The sequence below is a fragment of the Nymphaea colorata genome, chromosome 8, assembly GCF_008831285.2.
Source record: "Nymphaea colorata isolate Beijing-Zhang1983 chromosome 8, ASM883128v2, whole genome shotgun sequence".
In the NCBI taxonomy this organism is placed as follows: domain Eukaryota; kingdom Viridiplantae; phylum Streptophyta; class Magnoliopsida; order Nymphaeales; family Nymphaeaceae; genus Nymphaea; species Nymphaea colorata.
The window spans coordinates 19,693,293-19,719,599 of record NC_045145.1 but is presented as its reverse complement, the minus strand read 5'-3'; the positions used below and the strand labels follow the sequence as shown (position 1 = coordinate 19,719,599).

Sequence of the window (26,307 nt, the reverse complement as noted above, 5' to 3'; positions counted from 1 at the left end):
AGATTGTTTTAGAAGGAAATATTCCAATCTAGTGGCCTTAGTCCTCAAAAGCCAAACATGTCATGCAATCTATCGTTAGTACAGGGAGTGTCTGGTGCTTCAGGTGAGCTAAGCCTTCACCAAGGTAAATAACTAAGGACCTAGGTGCCGCATGCATCTAATTAACTTCATGCAATTCAGGCTGTTTCAATTAACCAGCCGCTAAACATCTCCCTGCATGGAATAGAAATGGCTTCCCCAAGTTAGGCAACACATGATCACCCAGGTCCATGGGCCAGTCTGTATCCATGTGGCTTTATTCACTCTGTATGGGCTTGAACCTTGGGGTTAAGCCATAGGGACATGTGACTTAACTTATTAGCACAAGTTACTGCTGTGCTGTGCAGGTGTCACCCTTATCTCCTTCTGAAAATAAAAAAATCTTTATCAGATGTGGTGATCTCAATCCATCAGATGCGCACAACTCCCACATGTGCAGTACAATTTGCTTTGACAATTGAATGGTAGTTGAGACCGGGGCTGGAAGATGATATCATGCCTCTTTTGACTTGATTTTCTGCAACTTGGGAAGGTGTTTTACTTTAACCATTTATTAAGTTGCCACTTTGAGGCTTTACTCATTCTAATACTGGAAGGATAAATGCTTGACCTGGTCTACTGTTATTTATTTACCAGATGCAGGAAATGTCCTCATCCTGTTACAAGATCAAACATAACAAAAGATTTAACTTCTAACAAAGCTACAGATTGTCGAAGGCAGCACCAGCCCAGAAGGACTCCTCAATGAATTCGCAGCCCACAGATGTGCTGAATTTTCGTAACAATTGCTGCAAGTAGCCTTTTGGCTTATTCAAATTTGAGGCGGCTACGTCTTCTATTATTCAAACAAATGCTGTACAATTTCATTGTATATATAGCCATTCTCTCTGCAGAATGAATTCATTCTACATAGAGATTGATCTTCTCAGCTTTTCTTCTTTACTACAGTCATGGCAAGTGGTTCAGTTGTTCCAATCCAGCCACCAACCTATGGCAACCTGATCACCATTCTGAGTATCGATGGTGGTGGCATCAGAGGAATAATTCCTGGAACAATTCTTGCATTTCTTGAGAAACAATTACAGGTATGGAGCAAAAGTATCTGACCCTTCTCTTCCCTCTGCACACAGTGACATCTCAGTTGCCTTTTATTTTTATCTTAGTTCATCAATTAGTACTGGATGTACTTTATCGAATAGAAAAGATGTTTTTTTTTTCCCCTTATAGTGATCATACAATGAACACAAGAACATGATTAAATAAAAGAAAGAGAAGGAGAGCAAGAGAGAGATGCACCAGGATTTCCTTCAGAGAAAAGCTGTGCAGTTTTCTCTTTAAATTTTTATCATTTTTCGCTCTTCCATGCAATATGAAGCTCAATGACAAAAGCATTAATGCTTGTTTACACACACAAATGAAATATAAACGTAAGTGTAAATAAATAAACGTCAAACATGGTGAACAATATTTAATCTTTTTTGCAGGAATTGGATGGACCGGCCGCGAGGATAGCAGACTACTTCGATATTATCGCAGGAACAAGCACAGGAGGTCTAGTGACAGCCATGTTAACTGCACCTGATGAAAGAAAACGCCCTCTATTTGCTGCTAAAGAAATTGTGCCCTTCTATCTTGAAAACTGTCCTAAAATTTTTCCCCAGCCAAGGTTATGACCTATAGCAAGTTTATTTTGCTCCAAGTGTTGTTCGGAATTTAATCTGACAAATGTTCCTCTTTCGTCTTGTTTTCGTTCCAGAGGTCCATTTCCTTCGTTAGTTAAGATTTGCAGAGCTCTCGTTGGACCCAAGTATAGTGGCAAGAATTTGCATCATATTGTAAGGCAAAATCTCGGGAACAAAAAGCTGAAGGAAACTTTGACTAATGTGGTGATTCCTACTTTCGACATCAAATTACTCGAGCCTGTTGTGTTCTCAACATACGAGGTCTCCCTTTGACTATTTTTCCCATCTTTTCTGATTATAAGACAAGAAAAATATCAAGATAGGAAGATTCAGCACAAGTACTTATTCATATTTCGGTTTCTGCCTTCTATAGTGTGTAATTTTCTGTGCATGTGATGATGTGAACTTGACGTGCACTGTAAAATTCCTTTCTGCCACCTAGTTTCAGAACATCTACAAGTGCCCTAGTTCTCAATCATGTGTCGTCTTGGTGGAGAGAGAGAGAGAGAGATTCTCAATTCAGTATTTCCAAATATTCTCTAACCAATAACAGAATGTTTTTATTAACCTTTTACGCCCCCCTAATCTAAAGTGCTTGTTTTCTTGTTCAGGTGAAAAATGATGTCTCCAAGGATGTACTCCTCTCTGACATATGCATCGGTACATCTGCTGCACCAACATATCTGCCTGCTCACTTCTTTGAAACAAAAGACAGTAATGGGAACATCAAATCCTACAATCTGGCAGATGGTGGAGTGGCAGCCAACAATCCTGTAATTCCTCGCCTACCAATCTCAGGAATCTTACTATTAGTGGAAAAGAAATAGATTATCAATGGAAATTCACTTCGGCTCTATCTGTTTCTGTTTTGAAGGCCTTGTTAGCCATCGGGGATATCACCACAGAGATTTTCAGCGGCAACCCAGACTTTTTCCCAATAAAACCCACGGACTATGGTCGATTTCTCGTCATCTCTCTCGGAACAGGTTCGTCAAGGAGGCAAAAAAAGTATAGTGCAAAGGCGGCCGCTAAATGGGGTACAATAGATTGGTTATACAACCGTGGCGGTACCCCTCTAGTTGATATCTTCACTCAAGCCAGTGCAGACATGGTGGACCTCCATATTTCTGTAGTTTTCCAAGCTCTTCATTCTGAGAAAAACTACCTAAGGATTCAGGTAAGATATCTTAATAAAGGGAAGACTGTTACTCTACGTAAATACATAAATACATGGTGCGTGCACGCTTGCATGTCTGCAACAGCGTTATGTTCATATATGTGTGCACGCGTGCTTGTATATAAGCGCCCATGCATCCGAATGCCTGTGCTTGTGTGTGTGTGTGTGTGTGAGAGAGAGAGAGAGAGAGAGAGATGTTTTCATAAACATTTCTCTTATTTTAATTTGCTGTGAACATAGGATGATCAATTGACTGGGAATGTGGCTTCCGTGGACGTAGCAACTCAGGAAAATCTTAATAAGCTTGTGGAAGTAGGAGAAAACCTCTTGAAAAAGCCGGTTTCCAGGGTGAATTTAGAGACGGGTCTCTTTGAGCCAGTGACTAATGAAGGCACGAACGAGGAAGCTTTGATAAGGTACGACTCGTGGTACTTTCTTCTTGACGCGATTAATGTGTAAAAATTACACTAAGTTCATAAGCTATTGAGCAACTAAGATTGATTTTTTTTTTTTTTCTTGTCCTCTCGTGAGTGAGTGGCTACCTTATGTAGAAGACAAGTTTGCTTTCGAAAGCACGTGAATATCATCGTTGAGTTTACTTCGCAGTTTGACACGGCAATTTTTGTCGCTCAGTTACGACATTTTCTTGCTCTTTTGCAGGTTCGCCAAGCTGTTATCAGATGAAAGGAATCTTCGTCTCCAAAGATCTCCAAACTCTCCTCACTACAACAAGCCCAAATAATGCTCAAGACTTATGATTGCCCTAATTTAGTGTCGGTCGACTGTAACTTGCATTTTCTTTTTCTTTTGTTTTCTTGATGGAAGGTAGGCTCGTGATTATTCGTCGGCCGCAAGAATAATTCTGGTAGTTGCAGCTACCTGTCTCTGCATATTCTGAAAGTTTGATAGCTACATTACTGAAACCATCAACACAAGGCATTACCATCGCAGCTTCCTTATGGAAGGAACACACAACAAGTGGCATGCGAGAGAGAGAGAGAGCAGTCATCGGTCGTCTGCAACACTTTATTTCTCTTTGCCATGTACAATAGGTTTCTTAGTTGCTTGCGTTAGATTTCAACCAATCTCTGGTTTCTACAAATATGACATCAAATTCTAAGTTGGGGTGCCCGTTAAAACAACAAAGAGGAGGAAGAAGAAGAAAGAGAGAAAAAAGAAGAAGAAGAAAGACTTGGAACAAATAAGCTATTTACTCGAATAATTTTGTGCATCCTTCAGCCAGCTTCATTAATTTTACTGTCAGTTTCCACGAATGGCGCTTATTAGTTATTACGATTACGTGATCAAGTTCTGGACCTTTCTTCATACCATCAAACCCATGAATATTTCGTGTCAAGTTTGAAGCTTTTGGTTCACTTCCATACAAAAATATAATCCCGTTCTCATTTTTGCCTGATCAGGTTCTATATCGCCGTTCTGTGCAGTTTATACTTGAAGATGAACTGGGCTTACACTGGTGCACTTTGTAATATATATACATCTATAAAGGCCAACTGGGCTCAAACTGGTACTCTAAAATATATCTGAACTGGGGCAAACTGAACTCAAATTAGTTCAAAAACAAACATCGTTGCACCCAGACGTGTTTAAAGTTAACGCTTCATATCATATTAAAATTTTTCTTATGCATTAGAAGAATAATATGTTGACCAGATTTTTATTTAGGACCCCAACTTTGCTGTGATTTAAAAATGGAACCGCTTATCGGCATATGTTTTTGATTCCTAGTAGGAACTCAACTTTAGCTGCTAAAAATCAAATCCCATTACGTACGTAATCAGCTTCATTGTCAGGTGATAATATACGGCCGTTCTTCTTGTTAAAACTGTGCATACTTTTGAAAAGTTCTAAATTTTTTGTAGATCTCCCATCTGGCCCTTATTTGGCGAAGCACGGCCCCTAACAAGACCTTGTTCATGGACTCCAAATGATCAAATTGCCTCCGCCGTTTGAAAGAGAAGCTCCCATTCCATAAAATGAAATTGTAAAATTACCTAAATGCCCCTCATATTATGCTTTTTTCGAAAAAACACAAGAAATTATATTACCATTTAAAACTAAAAAAAGTGTTTTTTTTAGTTTTAAAAACGAAAAAAAACGCTTTTTCATGTTTTTTTCATTTTTTAATACTTATGTTATTAGTTTCTTACTTATTTTATTTTTTTCTTTTTTTTTAAATTTTTTAAAAAAATTATCATTTTTTTATTATATTCGAAAAAAACGTCACCGTCTAAAACTTCAAAAACGTGGATTAAACCATAAGAACACTGTTTCTCATGTCAGCAGCACAAGCCCGTCTCCTTCTTCAGCGGTTGGTTTAGACGTCGGCCTTTGTGTATAAATTCATAAGCTTTCAAGTTTCAGCCAGTGTTATCAGATGCGCATCAGACGCACCACCAAGTCGAACGCACCGAAGTTTTATGGGTGATGCGTTTTTATCCTCATGTGTGCGCGTCATGGCTTGATGTTGATGCGCACGCATAACGCCAGTGCCTGCTGCGTTCTGCATGTACGTAAGGAATCCACCATTTTCCCCTCGTTACCTCTCTCCGTCTCTCCTTACTGTTCGCCTCTTCAACCTTTGCCGCCAGTTTCTAGTCGCCTGACGCCCATTATTGGAAGCCCACCACCGCCGTTCGTCTCTCAGCCACCGTCTGTCTCAAGTAACCCTAAATCCGTCGTTTGCTTCCTCTTTCTTGCCTCTGTCTCTCTCTATCTATCAAGGATGAGAGAGAGGGAGAGAAAAAAACAATGGCCGACAATGACCGACGAAGGTGACGGCAGCCGACGGCCATCGTTCTTTTGTTTTCTGGCGTCAGAAAAGTGAAAGAAAGCAAAAAAAAAGAAACCCCACCTCCTCCAGCGTTGGTTTTTCCTCTTCGGCGATTCGACGGTGCCCCTGATCGATTCATCATGAGCTCCGACGCGTCGCCGATCACAGAACCGAGTCACGATGAAGACATTGAAGAGCGAGAAAATTGGAGAGAAGAAAGAGAAAGGGTCGATGAAAAAAGCGTCGAACGATGTTTAATGGTTATAACTATTTTCAAGTCCACCCTTGAGTTTGCAAAATTTTTTAAGAAGACAAAGTCCTTTTAAAAATTTGTTTTGATGGTCCACGCCTTTTACAAAATTTTAAAACAGCCTTCAAGTTCCAAGCGTTCCAATTTCAGTCCTTTTTTTTTACTTGCTTGTTGTCTTTCATTTTGAATATTATTTTTATGAATAAAATATACTTGACATTTTTTTTCATAATACTTACATATTATGCATCACTGCACTACGCGTCATTTCAGAAGCTTAGCGCATTGCTTCACATCAACACACTTAACAACATTGCTTTCAACTCACAAAATACTATTGGTTAACTTTTTTTTTTTTTTTTTTGTATAATCAAACTTGCCTTGAGAAGGCTTCCAATAGCTACTAGTCACCAATACTCAAAGCTAATGAAAACAATTCATCAGAACCATAAACTGCGTTTTGGAAGATAGTGGAAGCATTGCCAACTTGACTGATCACTTGATGCAATAAGGAATTAAAAGTTTTCTCCATCTCCCACGTAAAGCCAACTCGCCAATGACTACCACGGGTATAAACTTATTTTAAGCCAAGCAGTTTTAGGTGTCTTCAAGCAACCCTAGCGTCGAGGTTTAAACCAGATAAAAAAAAAAGGATTACCTAAGAACGAGTTGTATTTGGAATAAGGTACTCTACAACAAAAACATCTCAAAACATCATGTCATTATTGTAGAGAACATAGCATAGTTATGTTCAACATTTGATTCTCGGGTCTAAGACCATTTATTAATTACATCGTAACTGCAAAAAAAAGAACACAGGATTCTTGAAGTATGCATTCTACGGACACAAGGTTTTTCTTATCAAACACCCCCTTCAGATCTCACCATGAGACTTGAACCAGATTAATACCCTCTAGCACATCTAATCTTTGGCGTTAGCAATACATTGCCATGTGCTTATAAAGCATCTCTTCATGTACTCGTGCACTGTAACAAACCCACAAAAGAGAGAGCTCCTGAAATTTGTACCTTGACTTCTACAAACTGCCCAATGAAAAAGTCTTCATAATAAACCTTTCAATCAAATTTAATTCTTAAAGTGGATACTAGTTACACTAATACATTTTAATTAGTAAAAAATTATTTTTAATAACTAGGATGGGTTCTCTAAAAGTAGCTAGTCTGAAACAGTTTACTTTGTTCATTGGACTGGATTTCTAAACTCTAATTTAGAGTATCATGAAGATTTCATGTTGTGGAATCTCATTAGTCAGAATGATGTGAAATTCTGTCAGTAGAGAGTGGATCCATTTCACCGCTTTACAACAACCTCAGCTAAGAAGAAAGCAGAAAACAGATCTAGCAATTTACTTGTATCAGCTGGTTACTGGGCATGTTCGTTTGATCACAAAATGGTCTACAATGCGAACTGTGCTTACTGGATCCTGGTTGGTTGCAGCTGCACACCACTTGCTTGGGAATTTTCTTTGATGAGAAAATGCGAGTTTAGGTTCACTGTCCCATTGAGGATCCAACTTCCATTTCTTTGGAACCTGCACATGGAATGAATGAAGACATTTAAATGAAAAAAAAAACACGAACTTTCTCATGCATGGAAACTTAAGCAACATCCAAATCGGAGGTTTACCTTGTCAATAGCAAGTGTATACACCTCAAGGTCGCCATGTTTGGTAATGTGGAAGCGAGTGAATGCCTTGTAATTTGAAATTCGGAGTGATGAGAAAGCCTCATCAAAATGGAGATGCAGCCAATTGATGCATACATACAAGTAGCTTCCAAAAACAAGTGAAACTACAGGGGTTGAGAAGAGCCAGAAAAACAGGAAGACAGAGGCATAATATATAACTGCCTGACCCCGGGATATGGACTCCATCCCTGCCTTGCAGATGCTATTTCTGGTCACGGCCATGACCTGTTAACATTTATTTAGCCTCAAATCTATGAAAACAAGATCCAAAAATTGCATAAATACCACTAAACATGGCTCACCTCTGGTACATCAAAGGTAGACATCAGGTACTTTATGCAGGCAGGATAGAAACCAAAAGTCCATTGCTCTATTCGTTTTCTAAGCCCAGTTGGGTCAGGGAAGTGTTCACTTTCCATTGACCGATACCACTCATACAGGGTATGGTATCCTGAAATATAATTCTGTTACTTCCCTTGCAGGATTCAAAATCTTGCTCAAAAAAAGGAACATTGAAAAGAATAATGGTGTACAATGTCTGAAGAGGACAATCAGTGTCTTACTTATACATGTTGGTGCCGTGCAACACATGCATGGTAATCAGTGTCTTTAAAATACAATAGAGTCTCGAGGAAATCTCAATAAACATCACATGATTATCGTGTTATTAACTCTTATAGATATGGTATAAACATTTTTCTGAATGCACATTCTAGTTTTCTTTTCCAAATATATGCACTTGTCTGCAATGTCACATGGACAGCCGACAGGCTGGAAGGCCACCACACCATCTGGAGACGGCTGAAAACAGATGCCAGTACAGGACAAGCCAAAAATTATATTTTGTAATTTTTTGGCTTATTTTGATACTTTTTGTTTAGCAATTTATAATTTATTTTAATGGTAAGTGTCCTTATTGTCTCATTGCAAACTAAAGATGTATTAAGTGATCCTGTTAATTACTTTTTTGGAAACTAAAATATCTTTTAGTACTTTACTACTAAACATCACTAGGAAAAGAGGGACCTGCATGAATTCAAGTGGCAAGACTTCCATGCATTTGAATAAATTAGTAAGCCATCTAATTAATTTCTACTTTAGAAACTTAAATTTCCATTTCAAAATATTGATGCACAATGAAAATTTTCATGGGATGGGGTCATTTTTCTTTTCCCCATAAAGTTGCAGGGTCATATACAAATAAATGAAAGTACATTGGGAAAACCTTATTACTATTATATAACGGTTCCATGGCACTCCATTCACAAGGATCAGGTATTTTGTGAAAGTTTCCTTCTAGATATAATCTTTACAGCTTAAATCGGAAAGATGGGTTAGACTATGGTGTTCCAACTAGTGTTAACTGTTATGTAATTTAGTGAACCGTATGTACATTATGTATTAAAACTATGCAGGAAAATGAATCTTGAAAGTTGAAACTAGTTCTAGTTTCATATGTATATGGTACTGGGCATAACTTAAGATGCAACCTGTACCATATGTTATGGTATGATACGGAATGTAGCTTATCTTACACCTTGAAACATAAAAAAATGTCGCAAAAAAGGATTTTCCTTTGGATTTAAGATTTGCATAAACTTCATAAGTTTGAAAATTAAGTTTAACATAAACAGGCATTCTTACATATTTAAAGTAAAAAAATCAAGTTCAAGACTGAATTTATGCAACAAAAATTGCATTTCATTGGTTTTCTTATAAGAGCTTATGTTTGTTCTCAAAATTAATAAACAATTTAGATTTGGTGAACATAAGTTGCTTAAGGACTTAAAGCAGTAAGTCAATGATAATGAGAACTTATTTACTTTGATACTCATTTAAGTATTGGGAGTAATTTAAGTGGTTGATTTTGATTATTTCTAATGAAAATGTGCATGTTGTAGGTACAGTGTATTTGTTATTTTCTTATATTTCTGTAATTCATTTTTTTCATAAAGAATATATTTTTCCTAATTTGTTCTTATTATTTTGTATTTTTTTAATTTTTTGAGATTTTTTAATAATAAAAAAAATTTGGGATTTTTATGGCTTTATGCATCTAAGTTTGAACTCAACCAACATGAATTATGTTACACATTTTACATTGGTTTGACATTCATACATGTTTCTTAAGACATGGAAACCCAAGCGCTAAGAGAATGCAACACAAATCACATTAAAAAAATGAAATTTCACAATTTAAAACACATTATTATTGGAAAAATTGCATGAATTTTTCCTTGACTTGTAAGCACCAAAGAGAAATGAGCAAAGTCCAAGAGGTAAATGTACCTGCAGTTCCAAGGAGCTTGTGGCGGATACATGTCTCAATACCAAGTTCCAGAAGCAACATCAGAAGAACTGCTGCAGCCATATGGACAGAAACATGAAGAACTCCAATAATTGCACGCTTCTTTCTTGGCACCTTAGAAGGGAGAAACAAGAAGGCTGCTAGCAACATGGCTAGAATTCCTACTGATGACACATATGAGTGTTCCATCATGTATGTAAATGAATGCCACATTGTACTGAAAAAGTTTTTCAGGTGACCCAGCAAAGTATCATCCTGCAAAATATGATCCAGTTTGCACTGGAAATGTACAGAAATCATCAGGTACATTCAGTCAAAAGGCCTCCACTCTATGATCATAGAAAAGGCACAGAAGAAAGTCATACCAGAAGTTAAAAACTCGAAAATACACATATACAGCTATATATCCATGCAAATTAAAATGAATACTGAAGATGTTCAAACTAATTAGTTTATGTTCACCTACAAGAGACACAAAAAATTTACTGAAAAATGTTCCCAAATGGATAGGAAGGATCTATATATCTGACAAGTATATGAAAGCATATATACATAAATGCGAATTAAAGTGAATAGTTAAGATGTTTACGCTATTTGTCTCGGTGGACTTATAAGGGAGATTAAAATATACTTAAAAAGAAAGTTTGTGATGGATAGGTAGGATCCATATATCTCATGGGACATGTACATGAAATCCTGAACACCCTTAACAACTAATAGACAGCTCATAAATGCCCTAGCCCTATTTTACGATTTACTCATGGGAGTCTAAACCATAGTCACAAATAACGTTTCGGAGTTTTAAACGGCGAGGTTTTTCTTGTCTATAATACGACGAGCTTGAAAAAAGGGGAAAAATACGGCAAATTTTTAAAAATTTAAAAAAACTAAAAATGGAGGAAAAATAAAATAAGTGAGAAAATAATAACATAGACATCAAAAGATAAGTAGATTTGCCACAAATAAAAAACTGAAAATAAAAAAACTGTTGGCATTAAAAAAAATGAAAAAAAACGCGAAAAAACAAGTTAAAAATGTGCTTTTTCCATTTTTGACGTTTTTTTAAAAAAAAACACGTTTTTTAAACTTTTCATACGACATTTAATTTTCTCGCGCTTTTTCGCTTTTTTTTTTTCAAAAATAATGCGTTTTTTGTGACTATGGTAAACTAATGAATTTAGTTAGTTTTGTTCACTAACTATGAGGGAAAATCAAGATTATCACAAAAGGTAGGCACAAAAGACTCAGCTAAATACACAAACTCTTTCCACAGTAACAGGGGACACAAAGTTCACCAGATACAAGAAACATGATTCAAGCATTCATACATTTACTGGAAAAAGTTTAAACAACACGTCTAGGCCTTGCATGCAGTCTGATGTTGCATTAGTTTTTATGCTTTCTACCCTACTTTTGTTCCTGGTCATTATCTTGGACTCTTACTGTTACTGCTTTTTAGTCATTTATACTACAGATACCTTATGGTTCACGCTACATGTGCTAGGGCTTCACTACATGCTTCTCTACTTTGGACTTTGGCATCTACAGGTTAATATCTCTAATTATAAAGATGAATAAATTTATCATCGTCTACAGCTGTTTATTATCCGCTCATAGGCGTTTAAGCTATTGTTGTCACAGACACAGTAGAACCATATATATCAGCAAAAATCTGAGGGCAGGTCACAAGTTTCATGTAGCATCCACCAGGATGCTATTTCAAGCCATTAAGCTGTGAAGCATTACAATCAGAAATCAAACCAATAACATCAATTCACATGAAGCAAGAAATGCATAAAAACATAGAAGTTAAAGAAATTGATCACCTGCGGGAACATGGAGAAGACCAATATAAAGTAAATGACACCACCAATGAAGTCAAATTGCCAGTTCTTTTTCCGGAATTTTAATATGTTTCCCAGTGCAATCTAGGAATGAACAAAAGGCTACTTTAGTCATAAGACAACAAATGCTACACTTTGTAAGACACCTGACAAAATTTAGTTCAGAAAAAATAGAAACCCCACCCTACTGGAATCTTCATAAGAAGGATAAGCAGCCTTGCTCTCATATGTGGTTCCACAAAATTTCCTGAAATTAGAAAATACATGGGTGGGATGCAAAAATGCACCACCACAACCATTGACAAGTAAATGTTGAATGTTCACTGGATCATTGCCTGCTACAAAAGAGTGCCTCATGTAGTGGTGCAAGTCACCAGCCATTCGAAGCTTGCATCTTCCCTTCAAATAATCACATACTAAGTGGGAAACATTTTTGCCATTGGTCTCATCCCAATACCAATCAAGGAGCCAAGTTGGTTCATGTGTAACAACAATCACAGAGTCATGCTCGCTGACCTGCATGCCACACCAAATCAAAGAGGTAGTCCCAGCACATTCACTATACTTCTCACAAAGTAATTTCACAGAGAAAAAACCTGTGACAGTGAAACTAGAAAATTGGTGCCTAAGTTTCAACAGTATGTGCTAGTAAGGTTGTTGACTGCATTTTTTATTCAGATCTTTCAAAATGTTTATGAAAGTTTCCTTATTTGACATATGTTCATATTTCCAACAAAGCCAACTAAACTAGGTGAAGTGGTGAACTACCTCTGGCTGTTAGAACCACTTTAGAAAAAATGTTCAATCAGAAGTCCAGAATACAAAAAAAAAAAAATGCCATGCAAGGTTTATATAGCAGACCTCATTGCTTATCAGTTCTGCGAAGAACTTGAATTGGTACACGTCAATATCAGAATGGAGAGCCAGATCAAGGCCAAAAATCCACCACCCTTTAGGAAGCCTCAGTGCATAATAGCTCTTCTTCTGTGGTAGAAACCACCCTCCTAACCAGCTCTTGTGGCATATGTACCTCATAAACGTGTGCAATCCATCAAACCAATCTGCCGGAAAAGTAAAGTGCAAACTTGAAAATTAAAAAGGACTTCGCAATAAACTAAAATAAGAATTGTTTGGTATAAAGCATTGTTACAAATATCATTCTCAAAAAAATTTCAGTGAGGGTTTTCTTGGGTCTTTTCTAGCAAATCTCGGCAATTTTTTTTAAAAACTTAAAAATAATGAAAACTTTAATAAATTAAAAAAAATAAAAATAAAATATTAAAATCTCAGGGGAAAATCACAATAAAATTTCTCGTGAGATTTTTGAAATTCTCATGAGATTTTTGAAATTCTCGTGATATCTGTGACACTAAATTATAAAGACAAGACACAATGCATACATTTTGTTAATATGCTTAAATTTAGTTTAACCTTTTCGTCAAAATCCTGATCAACTGGGCAACTAGTCCAACTAGTCCATTGAGTAGGTTATTGACCGACCTGTGTTCCAAACCAGTGACTAGTTGGTCAAACTAGTTAATTAAACAGCCCAGTCAGCCTGCTAATCCCTAATCTATAAATATACATGTGCATGCGTTTTTTAGGCAGATATGTTTCTCGTTGTTGCATATAATATACATGTAAAAATAAGTATTTATTTGTTCATTTGTAGTCAATCGGCTGAACCAAATCAGATCAACTAGTCCCAATTAGTGTTCTCAGGGTCTTGAACAACCTGTGTCTGACTTCTGATTGTGATGAGCTAGAAACTAACTACAGACTGTACTGACAACAAAAGAATCCACACTACCAGCTGAACAGTTAGTGGCAAAGAGAAACATACCATGATTTCCAGGGATGACAAAGCACTGAGGGCCATCATATTGTTTTAGATCTGATAAACCACAGGGAATCTCTGGCTTGTCAACTGCTATATGCTCAGGCTTATAGAAATGTGGCGGTTGCATAGCATATTCAAATGGGCAAAATAAGCGTCTCTCATATGTAAATGAAGATGGATTAGGGTACCTATACAAGAGAAGACAAGTCATAAAAATATAAGATTGGTCAACAATAACTAATAATTAAAAATATATACATACAAAATTCAACCATCTTTAATAATCGAGCACTATCAACTGCATGAAACCATTTGTCACAAATCTTGCCTTTTTCAATCTATAGAGTTAAAGCAGAGAAAAACATGAAAAAATTATGAAATTTGAAAATATTGCTGAAACGAAAAAATTGTGTTCATAACTTCGTACCTAATACTATTGCAGTTTTTTTGAATAAAGAAATTTAATATGTTTCCAACATTTCTGGTTTTATTTAACATTAAAATAATATTCAAAATTTTGATTTTTTGTAGGAAAATTAGTAGAAAATTTCCAGAATATATACATTAATGATTAATTTTATATTTTAATTTTATAAATTTCAAAAAATTATTCTAAGAAAAACAAACTTTCCAATTAATACTAGAGAAAATACTGGGTACCAGAACCAGAGAATGATATTTGTGAAAATGCATGAAATTTAAACTGCCATTTTTTGTTAAAATTAGTGCCTTATCTTGTAGTCTTCTACTCTGTTAATTTCACAAATTCATTTTATTGATGGCACCAAATATCAAAGGAAAATAACAAAAATGAACATGAGCACAAAGCACCATTGTCTGTTAAAATTATTTTTTATCTGTTACTTTACTAATTTAACATAATCATTTTACTGATGTTGTCCGATATCAGGAAGGATTAAGGAGAAGATGAACCTGATGGAAAAAAATCATGCATGTAAGCTTTCTTCTAGTGAACTTCATTTGATACAGAATACATGATGGTACACATATGACCGTGTTTGGGTTATTTCTGAAAATGACCATACATGAAATCTTGTTGGAAAATATTAATTTATTTTTAATCTTTTGGGTTAGTTCCGGTGCAATCTGCAGGATTTGACAAAAAAGTGAATTAAATCTTTGGGCTCAAAAAGACCTACTTTTTGGGTTGAGGTTTGTAGGCAATGAAGTAGAAGGGATATAAATGGCTCAGCTTCAGGTTAGATCCTACATCTACTGAATTAACTTAATTGGATTTCATTTGTGGGATTCAGGTTCAAAAGTGAACCCTATTTTTTGAAACCGAATTTGAATTTAACTAGCATAGGATCTGACATTTATATGTAATTGGCGAGGATGTTTATTGGGTCCCAGTCAGATATCGAACTCAGATCCAAAATCAGTTATGAAACTGTATACCAATACCAAATCCAATTAGTAACCTAAGCCAATTTTCTTTACGAGAGTTGAGTAAAGGTAATCAAAATTTGATCAATAATCAGATTCATCCTTCGATCTGCATTCATGTCAACCAGGATGATATATTTAAGCTATCAGTTTGTGTTAAGACAGCTAGGATTGTGAGATCCCAACCATCTTGTCTACACAAAATTATTTGTGTCATATAAGCACATCTGATACTCACTAATGAAGAAAGTACCAGAATAGCAAAAATGATAGCATTAGTTAGTAATTTAGGTAGCTGATGTTAGACTAGATATAGCTCTTGTATGATTTCCAAGAAAAACGATAATGGATCATGTCATCACAACAGAACTATCACTTCATAAACAAAACTAAGGGAGGGACCATATCAGACACAAACAACGGCAAACAATTACTTCTTCATTTCACCAGCTACCATGACAAGGAAAAAAATTTTTGGCACATAGGTCAGTGGACGATGATCAGCACCCACAAAGTTCAGGTACTCAACATTATTAGCACACATGGTCCTCTATTGCATAACTATATCCTGCACTTATCATTGTCCAGGAAAGAAGGCAAACTTACGCAAGATCTCCACCAATAAGAAGCAAGTCACCTCGTGGTAGGAAATGCTTTGAACTCCCACCTTTGACTTCAAGAAAAGGTTGTGCAAGTAGTCTAGTAACAGAATATGAGGAATTACCACCATCCCCAGTATCACACATGAAATCAAACCACAGTTCTTCTCTTTCCATGAGATGGTCATATAAAAGGTCATCTTTTTTATCTTGAATCTTGCTCATGGCGGCCTGGTGATTCAGAAAATAATAAACATATGAAAATATTTACTTAAATAGAGGGGGTGTAGATAAAGTAATTCATAAATGAATAAACAATACATTCCAACTTGCAAGCAATTTATTCAAACCCTAAACTACTGCATAATAAAGCTACTTCTGGAGATTGAAGCTACAAAAGTGGATCTTAAAAAAGAAAAAAACTGTTGAACTCTACAGAGACAAGATACTTAGAAGCCAACACCATATTCCCTTGTAAGTTACATTAATAAGATAAACGAGGATTCAAAAGAATGAGTGATCATCTATGTACAATCACTTGCTCATTCTTCACCTCATCAGGTTGCAGACACATGCAAAGCAATTTTAAAAAACTCAAGTGTGGGGACACATTTACACCCAACACACACACATATAGATAAGCTTTTCAAAAGAGGATCTCTCAGCTGTATGCATCAAAGCAACCAAATAAATTGTTCATCAGATTAAACTAATAAATTCATCAATTTGTGACCCATTTAACAACACCAACTTCGAGTCAAAATAAAGTCTATGTGCATACATGCAGTCACTTGTGCTTGCTGTAGGTGATGACTGAATTTTACAAGATGAAGCAGCACCAGCACCAGTTACATGTACGACATGGGTGGGGTGACCATAACAAGTTCACGTTATATAGCCTGTAACCATCATTCAAGGCTTTGAAAGAATGGTGACCGTAACACATTCATGTTATATAGGCTGTAACCATCATTCAAGGCTTCGAAAGCATGTGAACCAGAGACTGGATGGTCTAACACATGCTACATAGTAAATCTTATCAATACCAATGGTATTTGTGGCATATATTCACAGTAGGATCTAGAAAGAGGAAATACCTGCATCATACGCATATCAAAGCGGCCAACAAAAAGGGTCACAGACACCAGGAGATCAAAGCCTGTCTTAAATAAATCAGCAGATGTCCTACAAACCAAGCCGTGATATCATAAACTTATAGTTACTCAACCCTACAACAGCCCCTGCACCCCACACTGAACTTCTTTTCTTCCTTCCTTTTGTGAAAAAAATGGAAAAATAAGCTAATCAGTACCATTATAAGCAGTCACACACTCACCCTGAATACCAAGGAACCATATCCAAGAAGTCTGGTTTCATTTGTTTCTTCAAATTTTCAACCTCAGTCAGTGACAATGGATGAGTTAGTGCCCAGCTGCAATTATGGTCATAATAAGTATCGGACAAAATGGTGATAGTAGAAAACAAGACTGTAATTTTAAGTAATATTGGAGCTTCTAAGGTCACAATTACAATGGTTACTTCACTCAGTACACCAGCCTTCACTAAATTAATTCAAAAAGTGGGAGGTCTTAGATCTCTTAGTACTCATTCATAAAGCAAATTGCATGCCTTTAAATGGTTTCACATGCACCTTCCATGGAAATAACGGCTTGAAGCAACTAGGAATGTAAATAGGATAGAATTGCATTGAATATTGATCAAGTATAATCCAATTAATTAGTTTGGTTTGTTAAATAAAATATGTAATGATTAACAGTCAGGTTCAGAATTTGAACCTGAATCCAAAAATGAACGAAATCCAACTAGAATGGTAATTCAATTGCACAAAAATATCAGAGCGTAGCTGGCTGGACATAAATTCAATCTCGGAGAATGACATCCAATTCTGACCATCTAGATTTGATTAAGTCAAATCAGATTAAACTGGACTTAGTAAAGCAAGATCCAGATAAATATGCTCATTTACATCCCTAGAAGCTCTCAGAAATTGCAACTGCAAAACCCACAGCTTACAAGTTAAAACCATTACATACCCGGTGGACCTCTCCACTACATAGTTTGCAATATACAAGCCAATAAATGTAGCCCACAATGAGTAAATGGGAGAAATTTCATCAGATGGACCGGCACAAGATCCGCTACCTACCAACTGAAACATAGAAGGCAATAAACATTAGAAAGAGATAAACATCCAGGCCAGAAAAGGGGGAAAACTGAGAACCAGCTCATAAAAACAAACAGCGGCATCTGGAATCTTCTCTGCAATGTATTGTATCATAAGAATCACTAGAACATCAATACCTCTCCATAGATGACCCATTTAGACAAAAGAGGATAGTCACTGGCAGACCCAACAGGTGCAAACCAAGATAAGCAAATCTGGTCTTTCAATTCATGCATGTGGAGGAATTGAGATAACAAGGTTAGTTTCTCATCAGATTTCCAAAATGAGAAAAAAGACCAGCCAGAATTTCTCCTTCCTAGTGATTTTTCCCGTACAATGGCACGGTTACCACAATGACTATAGAATATACAACATGCTATGCTTAAGACCTGTAGACAAGAAATAAGAAGTCTGTTACTCTCAGAAATCACAGAGAACACCTGAACAAATAAAAGTACACATATTTTACCTCCTAACTTGAGCATTCTCCGAGGTGCTTACCGCACAGTTCTGGATGATTGCCAAGATTCCTGGCTGTTTCCCAGCAACACGAGCAACAAGCCCAATGTACCATAGCCCCAGAAAAAGTATGTGAAAGATAATAAGAAATAATACAGATGAGAAGTATATTGTCAGAAAGAGAGAAAGGTTCATCCTCATATCAACTCCCATTGACTGAAAACTAGGGAGATGGTATAAAGCAGCAATGGAGATCCACATGATGTACCTGCAGAATCATGACAATAGTAAAGTTAATATTCGCTTAAAGAAATATGCCTCAACTTCTAATTAGCTACTTTCCAACAGCATGAGGATGCAATGATTGATAAGTACGATGATGGAGGACTTCACAGAGGTCATACATACCAGCGGCTGAAGTTCGAGTAGCTTGGCTTGATAGTTTTCCCAAAAAATGGGGATGAGAAGAAATAGAAAAATCCAATTAAACAGGCATAAATTGACCACCATTTTATGTTATTATCCAACTTCTGAGTGAGAGAATGCATGTTATCAGATGAGATAAAAAAGAGACAGCCCAAAAACACTGCTATTGTTGCATGCTGTGAATGCTCATGTGGATAAGGATATCTATGCATCAGAATTGTTCGCACTTGCTCCATTCTGTGACTATCCAAAAAGGGAGCCATAAGTCGCTTCATAAAATGCATTTGTGGAACAAAAGTCAGCCTAAATAACTGCAGCTGTCAGGAGACTTCTGCCAATGACATTTTTGGGAATGAAGACCATATTCCATATAGCAAATTTTCCATCACGTGATCTTTGTTCTGAAAAATAATTAGTAAAAATGAACGTCAAATTTTTCTGTTTTAAGTTCATCACAAATGCTATAAATTGCACTGCCTTAAAAACAACCATTTCATAAAATATGATAAAACAGTTCATGCAAAATGAACACTCGAATATGTTCTGATACAACAAATTTCCTCTTTTCTTGGGGTATAGAAGGTAAAAGGAAAGAATGCAACATACATGCCAAGCAGATAGTGACAAAGAAAGAACAAAACACAAAAGATAACAGTGATGGTGGGAAGCTAATGGGCGATAGAGGATTTGTGAACATAAACTTTCTAGAGCTAAGATTTATATGAACTCAAACATGTCTACCTGTATATGGAGTACGAAAACAGCTGCAGTTTTTTATCCTCTTCGACAGGCAATACGTTTATCTTTAGTACATCTTAGGCTGGTCCTCATAATAAAGCTTTTATCTTAGGTAAGGTGTTGAAGCTTAGATGTCTACAAATTAACCTTGTGTTTCTGATTTTCAGGCAGTATAGAACTTCCAATGTGAAACACTAGCTGTAATAATCATACTTATGCTACTGAACATTTACAATAATCCACATTCAACCGTCATCATACAGCAACAAAGGTAGCTGAGCTGATACAGAAAAGGCATTTTGACCTTTGGCCGTTTATGATGACATGATGATTTTCATCTAGAACAGGTGACAACCTATAGATTTAGCCATTTAGGTATAGGATATCTTATTAATTCCTTGGAGAAGGTAAAAGCTTATAGTCACACAATTCCCTCTTATAGAGGTCCATATTTTTGCATACTATTGATCTGATGTGGTGGCTTGTAAGTTTTTGATAATAATGATAAAGATAATAATAACAGAAACAACAATGGGAACAATTATCATAATAATAATAGTAATAATAGTGATGAAGGTCCCGCTCAAATTGTGCCAGAGAAAAGGTTTAGAGTGCTAGGAACACAAGGGCACATTTTTTTCACATATCAGCTCTAAGAAAGAAACTATGGTTATTTTACACCAAATTTATATCTGTCTGATGACTGGCATGAGGCATCCATACATCATATGACAACCTGCATTTGGGACAAGAAAGGATTAAAATTTACAGTGTTCTGCACTATGGTTTCTTCAATCTACAGCCTTGTTCCACACACTCTACTTCGCATATTTTCAATGTCATGGAGCAACTTACAAACGAAGATCTCCCTTAACATCACCCCAATGGCACATTTGATATTTTTCCTGCAGATGCTTAGATGAATATCGTTGGCCTAAATTTGGCGAGAGAAGGCAATGACCTCTTGATCATTCTATTATCCACTCCTGCGCCAATGTAAAAAAAGGGAACACAATCAAGGCCAAGGGTTCCATCTTAACACGCCCGCAACTTTCTTCTTGGGAATAAAGGGATCTCTAGGGCCAAGGTTAGAGAAAATCTAGGATTTAACACGGTTAGGTTGAGGTTGGAATCGATGTAACAAATCATGGAACAAATGTAGCAAAATGGTCACGAAAGACGAGATTACCCAATGAGACCTGTTCTCATCCGCAATGTGATCGGAGGAAAAACAAAGTCCCGTAAGTGAAGCAGAACCTCCGGCCAACAATCTCCTTTGGTTTCGCAAAACGTAAAAAAAGGACAGCAGCCCCGGTCGATATGATCACCAGATACCGCGAATAGGCTATCCATGAGAATTATCCAAGAAAGATAGAAAAAATCGATATCATCATCAGATATCAAGCATAGCTAACCGACCACTAGGAATAAAAGAAAAAGAAATAGGACAAGAGAAGTCGACGTAATCACCACTAACTACCTAAATACAAAGAAACCACGATCATCGTAACGAAACATAATCTGAAGTGTATATAAAGCAATGCTTAAGCATATGGATCATTTGGCTTCCGAAAGATTTAGGAGAGGAGATGGAAGAAACAATCCTTCATGCATTCACTGATGAAACAGTAAAAACTACCGGCTTGACGGGTAAGCAAAGATTGGATGCTTTTAGGATTCGTTCCTCAAGCCAATATCTTCGACAAGGTAATTCACATTAACCCAATAGCATTGAAGAGAAGAATGAGATGAAACTCACAAGTCACAACTACCAACTATGCATCTATACAGAGGCTGAAGAATGAGAGGTAAAGACGGAACAAAGAACGCTAATGAGCATAAACCTAAACGGCGGGGAATGTAGGCGAGGGTGAAGGAGCCATTCTTTCGGATGGAAGTAGTCATGAGACTCATCAGCTTCTCGAGGATCCGGGAGAAAAATCAGATTGGCATGGTCTTCCCCGCCCTCTCTCCCCATGAAGGGAAGTTTCAAGTTTCGGTCCGGCGGCGTCCCTTCTGAGATTATTGTCAGGAAGGGTCTCACATTCTTAGATTTCCTCAGAGGCGGACCTCACGGGCAACGGCTGCTTACAGTTAATAGCGACTACTTTAATGTCGTACAAATTAAAAGCTAAAACTAGAACCAGTGTAACGACACTGTGCCATATTCCGAAGTGGGAGAGTGAAGCACCGTGTTTGAGAGTAGTCAATAAAAGTGTAGATTACAGAAAAAAAAATTGAAATATTACTTATGTTTCTGAATTACGACGAAAAGTTAAATCTCGAGATTAAAAAATTTCCCTAACTAGAGGGAGCCAAGTTTTCAAGTATCCTGAGCCCACCATTCTTATTATCTCGAAAAGAGGCGAAAACCAGACACAAGTTTGCTCGAATCTTGTTTGCACATGAGATCGCTCATAGTATGGATTCTTATAGGCGGGTTTGGTGCATATTAAGATTGACATCTTTAAGGCCTATGCTAGATTGAATTGAAATTTTCTAAAGAGGGCCTTACTTCACCATGATTTTGAAAGGTCCTGAGTAAGTCAGATCTTTGTTTGTGTTTCTTCTACATCAACGTTAGTTACGATTAATGGTAGAGTTGGAGATTTCTTTGACCTTAAGAGGGGTCTGCATCAAGGGGACCTTCTCTCCCCTTGTTCATTGTGGTGATGGAGTGGTGTTTAGATGTATGGCCCACAAACTAGCGTAGAAAGATTATTACTCCTTGATTTCCTCCTTTTGAGTAAAAATATTGTTTCTTTCATTCCTTGAATTGCTAAATTTTTAGACAGATTATGTTCTTATGTGGAGTTAAGGATCTATCAACATAAATATGTTATGATTCCCTTTCATTTGGACAAGCTTTTGAGAATAGGATCTGTGCTTGATTGGTAAGTGGGGTTCCTTCCAGTGAGACACCTTGGTTACCCGTTCCTCAATGGCAAGTTTAACTTTGAGAGAGGGGGAGGAGGCGGTGGCGGTGGAAGTGCAGTGGCGGCAATGGGCGGAGATGGGTTTAGTTGATACTCAATTGCTTGGTAAAGCAGTTCTTGATTTTCTCTCGTTGCAGGTATGAATATTTTCCTTGTGTGAACAATTGCATGGATTTAAAGATATTACTAGGCCGTATCATGTTTGCTGATTGAATAAAGCTTTATAACTTGAAACAGACCCCATGTGCCTGGTAGGCTGGTATGATTGATTTGCTCATTTTTTTTCCCTATGAGCTTTCAAGCTAGTATGTCCGACTCATCCTTACTTATTCACTTACAAGAGAAAGCGGTTAATATTTTTTTTTTTACTTTATGTGGATGATATCATCCTAAAAACAGTTCTACTGAATTTATCTAATCCTTTCTCAAGATTGTTTGACAATGGTTTGCCTTGAATGGTCTTGGGGACCTCGACTACTTCATTGGGATACAAGTTCATCGCAATTATGCTAAATTATTTATACATCAACATAAGTATGCCAATGATATTGTTCACACACGAATGCAAATGTGTCTAATATCAATACCTATGCCACTTTAGACCAGCCATGTTTTGATCTTATCGACTACTGAAGTTTTGTTGAAGCATTCAATATCTTACTCTGACGTGCCTTGATCTTTTTGTGTGTCAATTTATGCGTGCTCTAACAGTCAAATGTTTCCAACTATTGAAGCGTGTTGTCTGGTCTATATCTCTTATTATGGCTTTTAATTGATCAAATCTAAGGAATTTTCCTTTTGAGCCTTTATTGATGCTGATTGGACAGGCTCTAACACACGATGCTAAAAGTCTCGATATTGGAGATCGAGTTGCGGGCAACAAATATGCGCTAAAGACAAAGGGAGATTGAGGTATTTCAAAGTTTTTTTATAAAGGTACGTACCCTTTAAACATTTTTATAATTTCCTTTTTATCCTTCTAAAAATAATATCCTTTTTTACTTTCTTGGGAGCAATTTAGTCATTACACACCCCAACAGGGGTGTAAACATAACCAGTTTCTTTGATATTGCATTTTTCTTGAATCTAAGTATATCTTTTGAAGTTCTAAGTTGCTTGCTCATAATGTGAAGCTGAGTGTAGAGTTCAAGTGGCATCCACAACTGGATTTTACTTTCATTATTTGTTGTATTGGAATTCCCTTATTATGTGATAATATCTAAGCTCTACATACCTTCATGTCTGCCTTCCACTCTGGCATGAAACATTTGGAGCTAGACTATCATTAATTTTTTTGAAGAAAAACCTCCCTTGAAAATCTAAAAACTCAATTTGTTTCAATTCAAGAACACATTTGACTTGTTTAAAAAACCTCTATGCCAGAAACCCCTTTGTGAAAGGTTAATGCAGTAATTTCATTGTATGCATCGTGGTAGGCCACAACGATGCCTTTTCTGTTATAAGCTCCCATCAGGGCTGTTACGCTCAGCAGGAAATATCTCAGCATGAAAGAGGAGAAGGGCAATTCTGTTACATAAGAATGCTCTAGACTATTCCAGAATGTGGAATTGTGATTCGATAAAATTGATTTATTTTTTTTTGTTTTCTTGCGATGTGCTCCCTTATTATAACTATAAATAAGTATTGAGTATTGAATTGATTAGTTGCGTCTCTACTCTGTTTGTTATTCTTTTTACCCTTTCTTTGTAGCATAGCTCTATTTCTGTACATGGTATCAGAGCACCATGTCCGCAACTGGTCCTGAGTCATCTTCTCTTGGTGGAATACTGCATACAGGATCAGAGTCTGTTGGAGATGTTAACTTTGGGGATTCTTGCAATCCTTATTACTTGCATCTTTCAGACAATCCTGAAGTTGTGTTGGTTTCACAACTCTTGAATGGAGATACCTACCCTACTTGGAGCCGTGCAATGACTATGGCGTTGTCAGCCAAAAACAAGCTAGGGTTTGTGGATGGAAGTCTTCCCCAACCAGACATTGCTGCACGAGAGTTTATGGCTTAGAGGCGCTGCAATCATATGGTATTGTCCTAGATTCTCAATTCCATTTCTCGTGAGATTATGGGTAGTGTGATTTATGCTACGTCTGCCATGAAAGTGTGGATTGATCTTAGAGAACGGTTCACACAAGTGATTATACCACGAAAATACCAGTTGAAATATGCTACTTGTCGTTTGTCGCAAGACACCATGTCTGTTGTTGCATACTACACTAAAATCAAATCATTGTGGGATGAACTAAGCTCTTATGAACCTCTACCAGAGTGTTCTTGTGGTGCTATGAAACTCATGGCAGAGAGGTTGCAAGAGGATCGTGTCATTCAATTTCTAATGGGATTGAATGACGCATTCACTAGTACTAGAGGACAAATTCTATTACGTGATCTTTTGCCTTCAGTTTCCAAGGTTTACTCTATTGTGCTTTAAGAAGAAAAGCAAAGAGAGGCCCGAATGATGAGCAATCCAGTTGAGAATGTTGGTCTGTCTGCTATTGGTGGTGATCTCAAGTTTGTTAAAGGTCGAAACAACAGAAAATCTCAGTATTACTATAGCTACTGCAAAATTCCAGGACATACCAAAAAGAGATGCTTCAAACTAAATGGATATCCTTCAAATTCTAAAAAGGGTAAACGGAGGTATGCAAAATCTGTTTCCTACTTGACCTTTGATGACCACAATGGTGAAAAACCTCAATCTATAGTTTAGCTTCTGCTGCAATAGCCAAAGATCTCAGTAAAGATTCTGCTCCTTCTTTTACAATAGAAGAATATAATCAGATCAAACTTCTTCTTAAAGATCGCCTATCAGCCCAGTGCAGTTTTGCAGGTATGTCAGTTCATTTTTCTTGCGCATGGATTTTGGACAGTGACACAAGTGATCATATGTGTTCATCATTGAATATAATGATCAATGTGTCACTTCTTCAGTCCACATTTCCTATTAGCCTACCTAACAATAAACTAGTTTCAACCACTCATATTGGTCAAGTTCAGTTGTCTCCTAACCTTACACTGCAAAATGTCTACTATCTTCTCAATTTTGATTACAATTTTATTTCCATAAGTAAACTTCTTCTCAACTCACATTTACAAGTTCTGTTTTTTGCTCGTGAGTGTTTTCTGCAGGACCCGACTTCAATGATGATGACTGGACTCAGTGAGTTGCTGAATGGGTTGGGCTCTACATCTTCAGATCTCTTGATGTTTCAAACAGTCCAGTAGCCTTGAACACGACCACAGATCAAAAAGATATCTGGCATCTTCGACTTGGCCATCCATCTCAGTTTAAGAATTCAGTTTTTCTAGAATATGATAAGTCTATCGTTTTTTCTAAGTTTTTTTGTGAAACTTGTAAGCTTGCAAAACAGACTAGATTACCGTTTAATAGAAGTGAATCTGTTTTAAATAAGGTGTTTGATCTCCTTCATTGTGACATTTGGGGGCCATATTCTCAAGCCTCTAGTTCAGGAGCACACTATTTTCTCACCATTGTGGATGACTACTCTAGGGCAGTATGGACTTATATGATGAGATTCAAAAGCGAAACTTTCTGTTTACTCAAAAACTTTATAAACATGGCTGAGAAGCAATATGGTTGTGAAGTGCTAAGCATAAGATCTGACAATGGGTCAGAATTTTTCTCAAATGAAATGAAAGATTTCTTAAGTATGAAAGGCATTTCCCATCAACATTTTTGTTCTTATAGACCACAACAAAATGGTGTTGTAGAACGTAAACATCGCCATATTCTTGATGTGGCCCGAGCATTAAGATTTGAAGTTGGGATACCAATATGTTACTGGGATGAATGCATCAAAACAGCCACATAATTGATAAACAGGACTCCTTTATCTACCTTAAAAAATAAAACTCCCTTTGAAATTTTATTCAATAAA

General features: G+C 36.8%; 2 protein-coding genes and 1 long non-coding RNA gene across 7 annotated transcripts; 2 read left to right on the top strand and 1 right to left on the bottom strand.

The window, feature by feature from the left end:
* Positions 1–699: 699 nt before the first annotated feature.
* On the top strand, positions 700–3,958 carry LOC116259248 (patatin-like protein 2). 2 transcript variants are annotated; one of them, XM_031636971.2, is made up of 8 exons: positions 701–894; positions 988–1,124; positions 1,524–1,705; positions 1,796–1,982; positions 2,333–2,494; positions 2,596–2,898; positions 3,139–3,314; positions 3,559–3,958. In XM_031636971.2, exons 2-8 carry the CDS (start codon positions 990–992, stop codon positions 3,638–3,640), a joined length of 1,227 nt encoding a protein of 408 aa, XP_031492831.1. In that variant the 5' UTR covers positions 701–894; positions 988–989; the 3' UTR covers positions 3,641–3,958. The 2 variants fall into 2 exon arrangements, with proteins under 2 accessions (XP_031492829.1, XP_031492831.1); XM_031636969.2 differs by having other exon boundaries at positions 700–1,124.
* Positions 3,959–7,182: 3,224 nt separating this feature from the next.
* Positions 7,183–21,495, bottom strand: LOC116258366 (uncharacterized). 4 transcript variants are annotated; one of them, XM_050078954.1, is made up of 17 exons: positions 21,301–21,316; positions 20,646–20,801; positions 18,701–19,119; positions 18,335–18,560; positions 17,971–18,222; positions 17,703–17,818; positions 16,985–17,080; positions 16,746–16,833; positions 15,656–15,879; positions 13,646–13,830; positions 12,664–12,863; positions 11,986–12,318; positions 11,785–11,886; positions 9,940–10,237; positions 7,953–8,101; positions 7,591–7,875; positions 7,183–7,495 (listed from the first exon to the last, which is right to left on the bottom strand). In XM_050078954.1, the coding sequence occupies exons 3-17, from the start codon at positions 19,000–19,002 to the stop codon at positions 7,319–7,321; spliced, it is 3,033 nt and encodes a 1,010-aa protein (XP_049934911.1). In that variant the 5' UTR covers positions 19,003–19,119; positions 20,646–20,801; positions 21,301–21,316; the 3' UTR covers positions 7,183–7,318. The 4 variants fall into 4 exon arrangements, with proteins under 4 accessions (XP_049934911.1, XP_031491350.1, XP_031491351.1 ...); XM_031635490.2 differs by lacking the exon at positions 20,646–20,801 and having other exon boundaries at positions 21,301–21,428; XM_031635491.2 differs by lacking the exon at positions 20,646–20,801 and having other exon boundaries at positions 21,216–21,354.
* A 2,568-nt stretch (positions 21,496–24,063) lies between these two features.
* LOC116258592 (uncharacterized) lies at positions 24,064–25,820 on the top strand. Its single transcript, XR_004173769.2, has 2 exons — positions 24,064–24,434; positions 25,538–25,820. It is a non-coding gene; the product is annotated as an uncharacterized LOC116258592 (long non-coding RNA).
* Positions 25,821–26,307: the final 487 nt, after the last annotated feature.

Excerpts from the sequence above, each read along its gene's own strand:
- LOC116259248 (XM_031636969.2), top strand. The coding sequence starts at position 990 with ATGGCAAGTGGTTCAGTTGTTCCAATCCAGCCACCAACCTATGGCAAC. Across the intron at positions 1,706-1,795 it reads AAAATTTTTCCCCAGCCAAG|AGGTCCATTTCCTTCGTTAG; the intron begins GTTATGACCTAT and ends TTTTCGTTCCAG. Across the intron at positions 2,899-3,138 it reads AAAACTACCTAAGGATTCAG|GATGATCAATTGACTGGGAA; the intron begins GTAAGATATCTT and ends CTGTGAACATAG.
- LOC116258366 (XM_031635490.2), bottom strand. The coding sequence starts at position 19,002 with ATGCATTTTATGAAGCGACTTATGGCTCCCTTTTTGGATAGTCACAGA. Across the intron at positions 17,819-17,970 it reads AATGGGTCATCTATGGAGAG|TTGGTAGGTAGCGGATCTTG; the intron begins GTATTGATGTTC and ends TCTATGTTTCAG. Across the intron at positions 12,864-13,645 it reads TGTCATCCCTGGAAATCATG|ATTGGTTTGATGGATTGCAC; the intron begins GTATGTTTCTCT and ends CTTTTCCGGCAG.